We start from the raw sequence: 16,350 nt of genomic DNA on the forward strand, positions 1-16,350 counted from the left end.
ACATGCTGCCTTCTGTTGATAACAGACCATGTTACCTCTGGTTGCAGAAAGATGCAGCCATAGTGACTGGACACCTGAGCCTATTTCTTTTAACTAAGTTAGTTTTCAGACTGAATGCTAAGAGGGTCCAGACTCTAGTAAGAACATCCCTGTTAGTGAGCATGAAGAGTTGACATCTATAGAGATAAAACATAGAGTCAGTATTTTAAGCAAATGAAAGGTTCAATGTAACAATAAGATTAGACCCCCAGGAAAACCTAGATCCTCAGCAGCTGGGACGGGGCAATTCCTGAGACTAAGCTGCAGGCGCTGCCCTTGAGAAGAGAACCTTAAATAAAAGTCCACATCTCTAGAGAGTAATACATGCATATTGTTTGACAGTGAATGCTCTGTGTTCACACTATTTAGTTCTGAGCTATGTTTTTAGTATATGTGAATACAAATATATAAAATAGAAATTGTATATATGTTTATTTTAGGAAATGATATACATAACAGTACATTAAAGTGCATTGCTACTAAATGATTTGTCCCACGATTGATATTATTATTTATGCTTATCCAAGGGGAAGTAGTGCAAAAACTGTTTCACGTTCAGCCAATGAGCATTAGTACAGAAGACTGCCAGTGCTCTCCTATCCACAGTCCAGTGTACTTTGCGACCCATGGGGTTATGCCTTTGGAGCTTCACTTTATGCCATTTATTTACTGCCTGGCAGCCTGTTTTGACCCTTAAAAGTGTGAAATAATAATCCTGGATCTGCCACAAAGACTAAAAAAATAGTGTATTTATGGAAATTAGTAAATACTCAGAACTGGTTGATAATATATCATGAAAACTTATGAAGTACAGTAGTGCAGTACTTAGAGTGAAATTTGTAGACTTAAATTGTATTTGAAAAGATGTACTGACAATTAGTGAGTTAAGCATGAAATGTAAGAAGTTAGAAGACAATATAATTAACACAAAAAAAGAAAAAAGAAAATTTATAGTAAGAGCAGATATTAAATGAAATAGAAAACAAAGAAACAATAGAGAGATAAAGCCAAAAGTTGGTTCAAGCCTCTGGAAAGCTTGATCAAGAAAAAAAAGGAAGTACTAAAATGAATAATATTAAGAATGAGAAGATTTTATTATGGATTTAGCAAGGGTAAAAAACTTGTAAGATAGTTTTATGAACAATGGAATGTATTACCTAGGAAATTTGAAGACATAGGTATTATACAAATAGCAATTCCATATGGTACAAACTCTAGAAAAACTCTCACACATGCTATTCAAGCATGTTCAGAATTGAGCCCCCATGGATGAATAAAGAGATCTTGATGGCTCTGCAGCAAAGCACTGTCTCTATCTGGTGACAGCTACTTTGAATTGGAGTTGATGCGTCAGCAGAAAGGCAATTAGCCAAAGTTCTGGGACAGTAGTGCCCTATGCTTTTCATGGATAAGTGCTAACTTGGTTTCCCAAGAGCTTGGAAACACCAGGAGGAGAGAGGGCTGATATGCGCTGGAAGGAGGAACTCGCATGACTGTTCTGAGCTCTCCTCCTCGGCATGCTCAGAGGAGGCAAGATGTGAGGCGAGGCAGCTGCCCCCGCACTGCTGTGTTGTAGGCTGAGGAACCGTGTAAGCATACTTCCTACTTAATGATTTTTATTCCAGGGATATAGCTACAGATACACTTCTGTATAACAGCAGACATGCTAAAAGCTATTTGCAAAAGGAGTCCTTTGCTCCCTGTAACTTTACTGAGCAATAAATTACTATTTAGCTATGTTTTTGTGAAGCAGCAAAGACATAATGTGTAATTATTATGGGGCCATTCTAAGTAAATTTTTCAATCTGTATCTCCTCTCTTTAAGGATAAGACTAAATTCTTTTTTTCAGGATTTTAAAATTCTCTCAATCATAATTTCATACTGTGCAGTGCTACTCAGACTACCCCATAACTCTTATGTTGCAGAAAATTCTGTGAGAGGTGGAATATTCTCCTCTTCTATGTAAGAATGAACAAGCCAAAAGTTTTTACAAATTTCTACCAGAAACAGTATCATCTCTTCCAATAGAACACAAACTTTCTTTCTCCACAATATGAGTGTTAAACCCCCTCATTATAAAGGCCTTCATCTTAGAAAGCTTCTTTTTTAGGCCCTTAGCAGATAATTACGCCACCAATGATTTTATAGGATTTATTTTCTTGGATTTTATAACAGGCAGATATTTATTTACTTTCTAATCTGGAAATGACCTAGGGATAAATATAAGTTACAATTTATCTGTTTTGTCTTTTTTATTTAAAATGTTGCTATTGTTAACTCATTTTTTCTTTGTACTTTGTGTTTAATAAACAGTTCTATTTGGAGTATAGATGACAAATTCAATTCCTCAGCTAGACAGAGAATAACCATGTAGCATATAAAGTTCTGACAAACAAGGCCATAAAGTTTTAAAATGATCTTTAAGGATTTTTTTTCTCAAAAGTAGCTTAAGGAAAATGATTTTCATAGTTCTAACTCTTATAGCATCACCAGCCAATAAATGCAGTTTGATACATTCTGCATGTATATAGGTTACTTCGTTTGCCTGGAAGGTCTCCTGAACAACAGATATTTTCAGGCAAAGGCTAAATGAAATCTTGATGGGAGTATTATAGATCGAATTTAAGCATCAAATGAGGGACTTAATTAATGATCTTGAAAGTCACTTCCATCTCTGAGAATCTCTATCTTTAGATATTTTATAATGAGAATAGTGGAGAATTAACTCAAGGGCCTGGTAGCCTAATTTGACCTATGAATTTAGAAGAGTTGTTCATACAAAAATATTTTTTTCAGATACCGTACTAGAACACCAATATAAAGTTATTGAACGATAACACTATACAAAAACAGTATTGACTTTAATGTGTTCCCACTACCAGCATATTGTGGACAGTCTCTTAAAGGCACAAGTAAATTGTTCTGAGGTGGTGGACAAGACAGCCCACTTAAAAGACCCTGAATGACGAGGGCATTCAGTCAGTTGTGGTTCCTGTCAGTGAGAAGAGGTAGTTTGGCAGTTAACCACGGGTGACTGGGAACCAAGCCTCCAGTCCTGCCTGATTTCTCAGGTGTGCTGTCTTTCATACTGTGCTGTGTCTCTGATGCTCCCTCACAGGCAGACTGTTTTAAAATCTACCTCACGGGGAGGGGGAAGAGTAAGCTGGGAAGAAGTGAGAGAGCGGCATGGACATATATACGCTACCGAATGTAAAATAGATAGCTAGTGGGAAGCAGCCGCATAGCACAGGGAGATGAGCTCCGTGCTTTGTGACCACCTAGAGGGGTGAGAGAGGGAGAGTGGGAGGCAGACGCAAGAGGGAGGGGATATGGGGATATATGTATATGTATAGCTGATTCACTTTGTTATAAAGCAGAAACTAACACACCATTGTAAAGTAATTATACTCCAATAAAGATGTTAAAAAATAAATAAATAAAAAATAAAAATAAAAACAGGAGAACCGGACAAAGGCTTCATGGTGCGACACAAGCCCAGGGTCTTCTGGCTGCATTAAATGAGGGCAAGAAGTCAACACAGTTGAAACACATACTCCCAGAGTGTTCTTTGAAAAAAAGAAGTATGTAGTTTTTTTTTTTTTTTGTATTTAAGAAAAAATTTATTGGAGTGTAGTTGATTTACAATGTGTGTTAGTTTCAGGTGTACAGCAAAGTGATTCAGTTATACATATATTCATTCTTTTCTAGATTTTTTTTCTCATAAAGGTTATCACAGAATATTGAGTAGAGTTCCCTGTGCTATATAGTAGGTCCTTGTTAGTTATCTATCATATATAGTAGTGCATGTATGTTAATCCCAAACTCCTGATTTATCCCTCTCCCCCGCCCCACCTTTTCCCTTTGGTAACCATAAATTTTCAATTAAAAAAAAAAATCTACCTCACAATCATTAGGTATCTCGTACATCTTTACAAAGTAAACTGTGGTATTTTGCAGAGGAGTCAACTCTCCCTCAAAGGAAAATTTTCATCGTTTTATGTCTTAAGTTGCTTCAACTTCAGTGTTACTACTGGGGAATCACTGAGTTTCAGAACAATGCAGTTGATTCGGGATAAAAGATCGCAAACTTTAAAAAAAAAATTAATTTATTTTTCCTTTCACCCACAGGTCTACCCACGGATAGCGCCGGCATTTTGGCACTACCTGCGGGTAGAAGTGAGTAGCGGGTACTTGAATTCTCCCACCCTTGCTCCTTGCTTGCTGCTGGCGCGGTCTGATCTGATGTGCCCATTTTATTCAAGATGCAGCTGCCATTCTGTGTAAACGTGCTCTCCACGCCACCACCATTCCTTAGAGTCGGGTCAGAAATCCAAATCACCAAAAATACAAGATCATCATCTTTCTTAATAAGTTTCCACATCAAGACCATATCATATGCATTATAATTGATGAAAAACGAAGTGCTAAATTATGGAAAACCATGCTTGCACCAGTCCTTAATCAGTATTTTTGAGAGAGCAGAATTCCGCAGCTTGACTTTACAGTGTCTCAACATAAAGGAAAATAACCCTGCTTCACTCCCCTTCTCTTCTCTTCTGTCTCCAGGAGCACGAGCCGCAGCTCTCCTATTCCTCCACGAGGTCCAAGGCCCCCAGTGCCATCATCACAGGTCTCAAGCCAGCCACTAAGTACATTTTTCATATCCGAGTGAGGACTGCAACAGGGTACAGTGGATACAGTCAGAAGTTTGAGTTTGAAACAGGAGATGAAAGTAAGTTTCACACAAAGATATAAAATAAGATGTTAATTTAGTGTGGTTCCAATCTGACCTGGTAGTTGAAAATCTGATGTCCCAAATTTTGAATAGTCTCATCAAGCAGGATTCTGTTCATGTAAATACTCATACAGTCGTTTCAGTTAATGTTTTGGTGCTATCGTTAAATATTTTCATGAAATGCCTTGCTCTACCACAGTTATAATGTGGCCTAAATCTGTCTCTTTATGCAGAATTCATCACTCAGGCCACAACACAGAGAGTCTCACTGGGTGGTGTTAGCCTAATTGTCCGCCAGTCTTGGCATCATAATGTGATACTAATGAATACTTGGAAGAGAGTAAAGCCATGAGCAAATGATTTTAGCAGTTAGTTCAAAATTGTGCAGCTTTGGCTTGTTATATTAGATCAATAAAAACAGTGGTCAGGAGACAAACTCCACTGAAATGCACATTATAAGTTTAAATATTAGATGCATGGGCTTGATTAGAAACTCAAATTAATTTCATAGCGTCAAGGTATTGAAAACCAAAATGGGAGATGAGGGGAGTGAGGTGTTACAAAGTCATGTAACATAGCATTAAATGTCATGTTCATTCTAAACCCAGCTCTACCATTAAATTATTTTTTCAATTTTAGAAATCCATCACATTGCTATCTTTGTAAGGATGATATAGTTGGCTTTTGCTATGTACTTTGATGGAAAAATATCTAAATACCTAATTATAATAAAATTCTGTTCCCATCACTGTTAAAATACCTGTATTTGCATAAGAATTCAAGAATAGCAACTTTATTGTAAAAATTATTTATGAATAACAATAATAATATCTACCATTTATTGAGCCTATTCTCATAGGTGCCAAAAATGATGTGCAGTATTTTACATGTGTTGTCTCTTTTAAACGTTTCAACATCCAGTGAGACCAGTATTATTTTCCTAATTTTACTTATGAGAAATCAGAAGCCTAGGGAAATTGAGCAACTTGTCAGATTCATGCAGCTGGTAAGAAAGCTAAGCTAAAATTTGAAACTAAGGGCTGTCTCCTTCCAAGGCCCGTACTCTACCATCCTGCCAAGTCCTTCCATTGGAATTATAAAGTGCTAATGGTAAGACCACTGATTAAGCCACAATTCCCCCAATTTATCACTCCCTGAAAGTGAAGCTATGTGAGTTTCTAACTATATGACAGAAGGAGTGTTTTGTTGTTGTTTTTACATTAATGAACAACGTTGATCCATAAGAACTTTTTCATTACAACTATGTCTAACTAAAAAGTGGAAAAGCACTGACATTTAATTAAGAAGGAATACAGCTTAGGGAGGGAAAGTAAACTAATGAATAAAAAGAATACTTATAACCTGGGTGTTTAATATCTGTGATAGTCATTTCTAATCCCACTGAAGACTATTGACTTTTCAAGCTAGAGATGAAATTATTGGGACTGTAGTTATCACAAAACAAAACTCCATAATCAAAAGCAATATAAAATATTCAAAAAGTGTCCCTGCTGTGTCCTATTGACTGCTTTCTTCCTGCCCACATTTCAAGACTTAATCTAGATGCAAAGCCAAGGACACAATTCAAGGAAAGTTTGGTCCAGGGAAGAGTCACATCATTGTCTTGTCCAGGGTGTGTTATTGCATCTTATTTCACAGATGAAGAAATTCACCTAACTTTTTAAAAGTATGACATTTTTGAGTATTATATCATCAAGTCAGAAATGTACTCTCAAACTCATAGGTCTAAATCTAGATAATTCATTTATGTTTGTCTGGGACTTTTAGACAAAGCAATCTAGTCTAATAAGAAAACATAAGTTCTGATCTAAATATTAAAAATTGTATTTGGTTTTAACTCTAAATTTCAACTTATTGTACTTTCAGGACTAGAATTCTTTCAGACGTTATGTAAAAGTTAAGTACTTTGAAACTCCTTAGCAGAAAGGTCCCATACTTACCATGACCCAGTATAACATTCATTCATTCAATGAAAAATATATAGGACAGTTAACATGTGCCATACTCTGCATGAGTCTCTGGGGATAAAAAAGTAATAAGACCTGCAACCTCTGCCTTCACATAATTTATAGTCTAGATTTGTGGGAGGAAAATGAAAGTTTCAATAAAAAAATACAAGGTTGAATGACATGTACTACCAGACAGATATGCAAAGAGTGCTATGAGAGCATAGAGAAGCTGCCCTAATTCAGCATGAATAGATCATGAAAGTCTGGAGGATGAGAAGCAGTGGCTCATTCTTTAAAGAAGGGTGATAAAGGAATAGCAAAAGCACTGAGACCTGAGGCAGCATGAAAAATTTAAAGAAGAGCCAACTATGTGGTGTGACTACAGTGAGGAGACATGAAAAATAAAATGGTGGGAGCTAAAAGCAGAGAATTATACAGGGGCCAAGAACAAGACGAAGTTGCTCTTTGGGCCATGTTAAGCTTATTGGGCTTTATGAAGATACTGAAGATTCATGGGAGGATTTTAATTAGGGAGTAACATGACCAGTAACATGTGCAAGACTGTCTGCTGAGCAGTTTACACAAATTATCTTTTTAATTCTGCTAAGATTATAACTCTTTTTAGAAACTTAAGTAGCTTTACCAAAATCTGATAACCAATGAGTGGAGGTGCAGGATTAGAACCCTAGAAGCACCTGACAGCAGCAGCAGACAGCAAAAACCATATTCTGAATTACTGATTTATAAATGTCATGAAAGTGACTTTTATAACACCCTTGAAGAGACAACAGCGTTTGAGAAGAGTCTGAAAAATATGTTTGTGTAAATCTGGAGTTTGGGTGCATAGAGTGGCTCCCAAGTCAATTTACAGCCTGAGGGAAAATCATTTAAAGCATCAGTTTTTATCTGGTTAGCTTTAAATTGCATTTTCAAAGCATGCTGTTTATATCCAGAAGAGAATTTCAATCAATAATGTCATAGTAAGATATGCGTAGGTTTACTATAAATTCAGGAATATAATGATATGAATCCAAACTGACAGCATCAGTCTTTTTCTCTACATACCCTCCTAGCGCATCTTTAAATTTTTATAGCTTTTTTTTTCAAGTACTGTCTGAACTATTGTGTGTCAACTTTCTTATTAAGGTCTCTCTTGTGTATTGTTTAATTAACTGACTTTATAATGCATAGAGATGGGGTGTGAAGTGGGGAGGTGAAATTAGGTACTCTCTCGTTTGATGGTCTCGTTCAAATTTTTTAAAATAAGCAAAACAAAGTAGTTTACAATGTCATTCCCTTTAGCCATACCTATTTTACTTTGTTCAACTTTTAGTTTGCTAACAACCAATGAGACAATAATATAAAATATGAAACAATTCTTTTTCAAAATTATAATGTTCTTAACTGATTACTTGTACTCTACAAACATAGTGGCTTCTTTTATTTTTTAACATCTTTACTAGAGTATAATTGCTTTACAATGTTGTGTTACTTGCTGCTGTATAACAAAGTGAATCAGCTATATATATGCATATGCCCCCATATCCCCTCCCTCTTGCGCAGCTCTCCCACCCTCCCTAGCCCACCCCTCTAGGTCATCACAGAGCACTGAGCTGATCTCCCTGTGCTATGCAGCTGCTTCCCACTAGCTATCTATTTTACATTTGGTAGTGTATATATGTCAGTGCTACTCTCTCACTTCGTCCCAGCTTACCTTTCCCCCTCCCCAGTCCTCAAGTCCATTCTCTATGTCTGCGTCTTTATTCCTGTCCTGCCCCTAGGTTCATCAGAACCATTTTTTTTTAGATTCCATATATATGTGTTAGCACACAGTATTTGTTTTTCTCTTTCTGACTTACTTCACTCTGTAAGGTGAAGTAAGATGGACGCTAGGTCCATCCACCTCACTACAAATAACTCAATTTCATTTCTTTTTATGGTTGAGTAATATTCCATTGTGTATATGTGCCACATCTTCTTTATCCATTCATCTGTCAATGGACATCAGGTTGGTTCCATGTCCCAGCTATTGTAAATAGTGCTTCAGTGAACATTGTGGTACATGACTCTTTTTGAATTATGGTTTTCTCTGGGTATATGCCAAGTAGTGGGATTGCTGGGTTGTATGGTAGTTCTATTTTTAGTTTTTTAAGGAACCTCCATACTGTTCACCTAAGTGGCTGTATCAATTTACATTCCCACCAACGGTGCAAGAGGGTTCCCTTTTCCACACCTTCTCCAGCATTTATTGTTTGTAGATTTTTTGATGATGGCCATTCTGACTGGTGTGAGGTGATACCTCATTGTGGTTTTGATTTGCATTTCTCTAATGATTAGTGATGTTGAGCATCCTTTCATGTGTTTGTTGGCAATCTGCATGTCTTCTTTGGAGAATTGTCTGTTTAGTTCTTCCGCCCATTTTTGGATTGGGTTGTTTGTTTTTTTTTGATATTGAGCTGCATGAGCTGCTTGTATATTTTGGAGATTAATCCTTTGTCAGTTGCTTCATTTGCAAATATTTTCTCCCATTCTGAGGCGCTATCACCGTGACTCCTCTTGCTCTTTTTTAGACCAGAGGTTGGATTTTTTTCCAGAGTCAGAATACGCTAGTGGAAACCGGCCAGCAAGTTTAAAGAGTACTAACTATGACTGTTAGCACTATATAAGGAGCCTACTTGAACTATAGCTATTGGGATCCTCTTTTCCTAAGTCTATAGAACAACCTCATTCCCTATGTTATGTAGAAAGAGAGAGAGAGAACAAGGGAGAGAGAATTGACTGATAGATCTATAGATAAGTAAGTAGAAAGTCACTCATATATAGTCACAAAACACTTTCTTTTTGTGTTTCAATACGGACATTTCATATGTCTGCTAATCTCTCTTAGGACTAATAGTGTATAGCTAAATATTATGTTCACGAACAGCATTTATTGAACTGCTGTTGTGTACAGGTCTGTTTATTAGGTACTGTAATTGATCCCCCCATCGTTTTGGAATAGATTTAACAAAATTACAATAAACTACAGAATCAGTAGTAAGAAAGTAAGAATATATAAATATTCCATGTGGATCTTCTCGAAAGATAGGTGAACAATAGATAGGTGTTAGTCAGAAGTTCTCAAATATAAGAATTTTCTCAAAATTAATATAAAATCCATATTATGCCCCAAAGTATCAAACACACCCACACGCACGCACACACACTGGCGTGCGTGCACACATACACACTGTCAAGTACAGGCCTTTTTGGCTTATATGGATGAAACAACAGAAAATTTTATCTGCCTCATATTTGTTTTTTTTTCTGAGCTTATTTTCTGGAGAAAATGTGCTTCTTTTCAACGAAGAAAAAGATGAGAATTAAAATTGAAAAGTTATCTACATAACCAATAATGTTATCCATATCCTTACAAATTGCTTGAAAAACCAATTTGATTCAATTTTAACAATCATCTGTTAAAATTACACATACATTGTTAAACAGAAATAATTTAATGATAAGGCAGTCAAACATTTGTTTTTATTTAAAGCACAACCAAGATTTATCTAATATTCAAATGTAATTTAGAGAAACAAAAAATACTTTTATGGGTTCATTTTTTAAACCAAATTAAAATATATCCTGCTAGATTGCAGTCAACTTAAACATTTTACTTATATACTGTAAAACAGCTTGTGAAGCTATCAAAAGGTAGCAGAATTCATAGCTTAAAGCCAATTTTTGAAAGAAAACTGGAATTTTACATGTAATTTACCTCTTCCATTGCCTTAATGGTTATCCAAATGCTCCAGGAGAGTTAATACACAGCCAACATATAAGCAATGCATTCCTTTTCCCTGAAAAGATTAATTACACCTTAAATTTTAATAATATGTAAATTTAGGTTTTTACCTGTAAGCTACATGAAGCACTTCTATAGCACCAAAGCCATATCTGTCAACATTTTAAAATATACCATTATTTACCAAAAGTAGTAATGATGGACTAGATTTATATCACTTAAATAACCACAAAAAAGTCATTATGATCAACATTAACTAACCAAAGTATAAATTACTGAATCATGGCGAGTGTTTCAAATAGAATCTTATGCCATGTCTTACACATTTATACAAAAAGTGTTATGTTGATACAAATGAATAAATTTAATCGCTTAGTTATTTCAAAAACACCCATAAAATTTAGCTATTTTTAGTATGGTTTCATGTTTAAGCAATTTGGTAAGTTTTAACAATTTATGGATGGAAATGATCCTGAAAATTAAGGTGCAAGATCGTGTCTCTGATTTCTTCTTCCTTAGTCTATTTTTCATGCCCTCATTTGACTAATTTTTCTATACTCAACTTTCTACACTTAAAAACTCCAAATCGTTCGGTATTTTCTACTGAATAAAATGTGAGTTTCTCAACAAATATTCAAGTCTTCCTCCAATCTAATCCAAGTTGACATCGTTTCTGTTCTATCTCCCTCTAGTTAACATATACCCTGGGAAAATGTATAAATGCTTCATGCATGAAATTTTCTGAATCTTTGTCATATCTAAGCTGTGTCTGTGACTTCCAACTGGAATATTCAGAAACCTATCACATTACAAATGGTCGGTCCGGCTCACATGCTACACCTCCTGAAGTGTTTTTGATCAATCCAGCGAGAAGTAATCACTCTTTCCTCAGACTTTCTGTAATATTTTATTGTGTGAGGGCTTACTTCTTTACTAAGTTGCTAGCACTTTGAGGTCAAGAACTGTCACCTGTGTATCTTTGTGTCTCATAAAATGTCTTATACATAGTTTCCAATACACATTTAATTAAATAAATGAAGAATGTGTAATTTCAAAATATGGAAGAATAGCATATTGCCTACCATTCATAAAAGAAAGAATCAAATATTTTATTTGCCACAGGTAAGCAATATTGCTTGCTATATTTTGGGTAACAAGCTGTAACTGATTTGAGTCATGTAGAAACATGATATATGCAATTTTAATTACAAATTAATTGTTAATTCTAAAATTTGGGGGTATTTGAGGTAGAGTAAAATGACTTTTTTGTTGTTAAATAGATATCCCTCCTTACACACCTTTTTAAAAAAAAATCTCTATTATGTTTGATCCAGTCTATTGGTTGAAACCCAATCTGTACTGCTTTAATTACCAAGGATGAAATTAACTACATCATTATTAACAGCAGCCAGAAATTTGGGGATGATTATTAATGGTGAAGCATGAAGCAGAAAGAGGGCCAGCTGACCCTGGTGGAGTAATAAAAAAGTTAATTAATCAAGAAGGAGGCAGATTTCATATTTATGAGTCTACCCAGAGGAGGATGAATTCCAGTATATAAGACTTTAATTTGAAATAATCTTCTATCAATAGCACACTTTCAATGTTGGCAGCCATAGCTATCTAAACAGAAACATCAGTAGGAAAGAAAAATTTTCTAGCAGTTAGGTTGTCTGAATATAAATTGGCCTACCTTATGATACAATGAAGACCTCTTGTAAGACTTTTTGCTGAAGCTAGCTGGATGCTTATTCAGCATGTCATAAAGGAAATCCCTGCTTTGGTTAGGAGGTTGTGATAGAAGTTTAATGTAACTTCTAACATTGATATTTTATAACAACAGATAATATTTAGTGAGTTCTAATGATGCTTCAAGCACTATTTAATTCTTTATGGCTACTAATATACTTACAACCTTTGAAGTGGGTGCTATTATCATGCCTATTTTATGGATTAGAAAAACACAAAGACGTTTAGTAACTTACCAGGTCCCCACAGCTAGTAAGTGTTAAAATGGGGTTATTATGGCATTAGACCCTTTTCATGCTCAGAACCAGGACTGAGTTCCCTTTCTACCCATTCAGTGTTTTCACTTTTCTTATTCAGGTTGGTCATTACTTCTAATTTTCTACATGATTATTTCTTATTCTTACCTCCAATTCTCCACTCTTCCTTAACTAATTATATTCCTCCTTAGAATAAGAATAAAATGTGTTTGATTTTCAGAACACTATAATTATTTACAAATCATCATGCATCAAGTTCAGAGGGTTATATGTGTTTTAATGTAGATTTATGGATTAATGCACACATGGTACACCTAGTATACCATTCTAAAGGGGCAAAATAATGCAGTTAGTCTGATTACCTTAAATGTGCTGGGACTTGATGAAAAGTAACTATTTGCATAGAAAATGGAAGTCTCCTTTTAAGAAGCCTGCATTGACAAAAATATTTTGCTTCAGTTTTTCATGGATCCAATACAGATTTTAAATGATGGGAACCGGGCTTATGTACCATAAGACAGATTGAAGGCCTTAATATGAAAAATATTAAAGATTATAACTTTGCTAAATGGGCTGGAAAGAAAATCATTCACTATTAACAGGTACTTAGAAGTTGTAAAATGTGTATATCAATGTGCGGTGTTACAATTTGGATCATATTTAAAAGGGAACTAACAAACAGCAATGGATCTATTTCTTAAAACAGAATATAGTTTTATTTTAAGCCAGTAACCTGCAGCAACATACAGAAAAATATGATTTCTTTGGGATATAAGCCATCATCCCTTGACTAGAATTATTTTTTGAGATCAGGAGCCATTTCTTATTCATTTTTGTACTTCGTGTATTGCTTTGCATGTGCCTGACAAATAGAAAAAAAATCACAGATAAATAATATATGTTCTCTGTCTTCAAGAAGCTCACCACTAACCTCACTAGAGGCTCTTGTAACAGAGTTCCTTATTTATGTCATTCCCAAAGTCTAATTTTAATTTGACTTGATTTGAGATGAGATGGATTGTTTCTATCAGCCATCATATAAATTGCCTGAATTTTTCTGTCAAGCTATTTGACTTTACAACCTTGAATTCTTTAACAGAGCAAAAAATGTTCTTAAGACATTTTAAATTGCTCCAAATTTAGTGAAAAATATATTCTCTATGTAATACTTGAAGATTTAGAGCCATTCTTTAGACTACACAAATCAGCTTTATTGACTTCTATTGTAAAGTGGCTTTTTAATGTCATATTTTAGTTGTTAGAAAAGCATAAAGGGCAAAGCAAAGATAAACCTAATCTCTTAATATAACCCTATGGAACCTATCTGGAACTGCTGGTATGATTCTTAATTATGGTTGACCTCTCACCCTCATCTGTTGCATGATGGTTTACTATTCTCAGGATAGGGTTGGGAGTATTGTGATGTTCAGTCGTTGCTGCTAGAATGCATTAGGGTAGTTCCAGCTAGCTGTAGGGTGATGCCCAGTGGCAATACATAGATGTGGTTCATACAGGCAAAGGGGAGAAGCACATGGTGCTGGGATGAAAGTGTCCTTTAGAAGCCATGGACTGCAAGGATGACACAGCACAGGGCTTTGGTTCCTTTCATAGCTTTATTTCCTATTTCCCGATTGAATTCTATCCACCTGGTAATCCATCATTTTCAGAGCTGAAAAAATTGGAGAGTTGAAAGACAGAGTTGTCAAAATGTCCAAGTCAGGTGAAAAGTACTTTATGGAAAGTACATAAATACTAAATACTATCTGCCGATGTCAAAACATAAAGACATCACATAGTTTGAATTGTACTTGCCACGGTACCAGTATGCAGTAAAAATAATTTTAAATTATCTAACGTAACATCTTTTAAATGTGTATTAACCCAATGCAAGGCACCTATCTGCTTTTGCCTTTGTCTCACTGTGAAGTCCCAATACTGAATGGACAGATGTTTATAAAATAAACCCAGCCAGCTCTACCAAGGCCTGTGTGAAGAATCAAGAAGCAGCTTAAGTATTTGCGTTACACTTTACTTTTTCAAGGGGAACGGTAGTTCAGTGAATTTAAATTGAGTAATAAGAATTCTTGGCAAAATAATAGTAGGAGCCATTTAAAAGATGTAGCTGTGTGTGCACAAACCTAAGCAAGACATGCGTGAGCACATTACCGACTACGCAACAGCCGAAGCAGCAGAGTGCGGCAACCTTGCTGCTAGTTATAGAACAGCTGACTTACAACGAACTGAATCCATATGCTCTTAAGCTTTTGGAAAACTGAGCATCCTTTCAAAAATGCTCTTGCACTGTAGGTATTTTTTTAATTAAATTGTTCTATATGCTGTATACAAAACAGAAGAGTAGACTAAATGATTTTTTTCAACCATCAGTTTCAGCATTTCTGTAAACAATAAACATTGCAATATGACTTAATGAAGTTAGCATACATATGTATATTTATATATACATATATACGTGTATACCTATACATATATACATATACTTATATTCATATATTATATATGAATATATAATATACATATATTATGCATTTTTACACACTTCCTATTCTCATTCTGAGATGAAGGAATGAAATTGGCAATGTTTTCAATAGTGTTGCATAAGCTGTTATCCTTGGAAGTAAAAGGGTTTATTTCTAAATCTGATACAAAGTTTGTTCCAAATTTGACATGATGAGAAAGAAAGTGAAGGGCACTTGAAAGGAAGCAGCAAAAGCTAAAGCAAGCAGAAGAATGTTCAGTTGTTCGATTTATTTCCTCACTCCTTCACTCAATCAAAAAATATTAATGAGGGCCAGATATAAAGGCAGACACTGGGGATTCAAAGATGAAAAGAATAAACTTGTTCTTGACTTTCACAAAAGTTAGTTGAGAAGTTCAGATAATTACACAAGATTACAATACAGGGTTACATGCGATGCTTCGAGGGGCACAAGGAGAAAAACCCAAACGAACGTGTCAAGGAAAGCTTCCAAAAATAAATAATGTCTTGAAGGAGACTTTAAAGTTAAATAAAACTTGGCTGTGAAAATGATGGGGATGGAGGGTGGGATACGAGGGTTGGGGAGTCTCTCGTGTGTGCAGGTAGAGATGAAAGAGTATGGAACTTTCTAATCACTGAAAGAATTTCAATATGCCTAGGACTGTGGTTCTCAAAATGTGAACCCTGCACCAGAAGCATCCAGCAACACCTGGGAACATGTCAGAAATGCAAATTTTCAGACCCCACCTCAGACTTACTGAATCAGAAACTCTGGGGTCTAGGGGTGGGACCCAGCATTCTGTTTTAACAAGCACACCAAGAAATTCTGATGCACACTTTAATTAGAGAGCCAGCAGTTTCATCAGAGGGTACAAGGATAGGGGTAAGGAATGATGGGGGTGATGATCTTGGTACAGGAAATATAGGCTAAGGGGCTGGATTCATAGGCAGGGGCCATACCATGCCATCCCTTACCTTGCTACTGAAGCTAAAACCTTTCTGAGTTTTTATTTTTCTTCCAGTTATTTGTAGTTTTGGAGACAGGCAAGGCAGTCAGAGCAAGCTTTCCATAATGGACTTTCCTGAAACCATTGCTAATACATCTAATTATTTCCTCACCTTCATTTTATCCACACTAAAAATAAATCCTTCCATATATCTTTTTCATTGTCACGCCTATAGCTGTCATAACTTCCAAATTCCCCAGCGTCTATTTTAGGCTTAAGAATTCACCTGCAGAAGGCGCTGGAACCCTGGGAATTATCAATTTAAATTCTAACACATGCTTGCTCTCTGCCAGCGTGTAAGCTTGCATATT

At 35.6% G+C, this 16,350-nt stretch overlaps 1 protein-coding gene across 2 annotated transcripts in view; it reads left to right on the forward strand.

Annotated features, from left to right (window-relative positions):
- EPHA6 (EPH receptor A6) overlaps positions 1-16,350 on the forward strand; it is an 846,791-nt gene that overhangs the window by 549,694 nt on the left and 280,747 nt on the right. Inside the window, exons 7-8 of one of the 2 annotated variants that reach the window (XM_061194037.1) lie at positions 4,169-4,216; positions 4,607-4,772. In XM_061194037.1, coding sequence (XP_061050020.1) covers positions 4,169-4,216; positions 4,607-4,772 — 214 coding nt within the window. Of the gene's footprint in view, positions 1-4,168; positions 4,217-4,606; positions 4,773-16,350 lie in introns of those variants that run through there. The other variant, XM_061194035.1, reaches the window with a different exon arrangement.

The sequence above is a fragment of the Eubalaena glacialis genome, chromosome 6, assembly GCF_028564815.1.
Source record: "Eubalaena glacialis isolate mEubGla1 chromosome 6, mEubGla1.1.hap2.+ XY, whole genome shotgun sequence".
In the NCBI taxonomy this organism is placed as follows: domain Eukaryota; kingdom Metazoa; phylum Chordata; class Mammalia; order Artiodactyla; family Balaenidae; genus Eubalaena; species Eubalaena glacialis.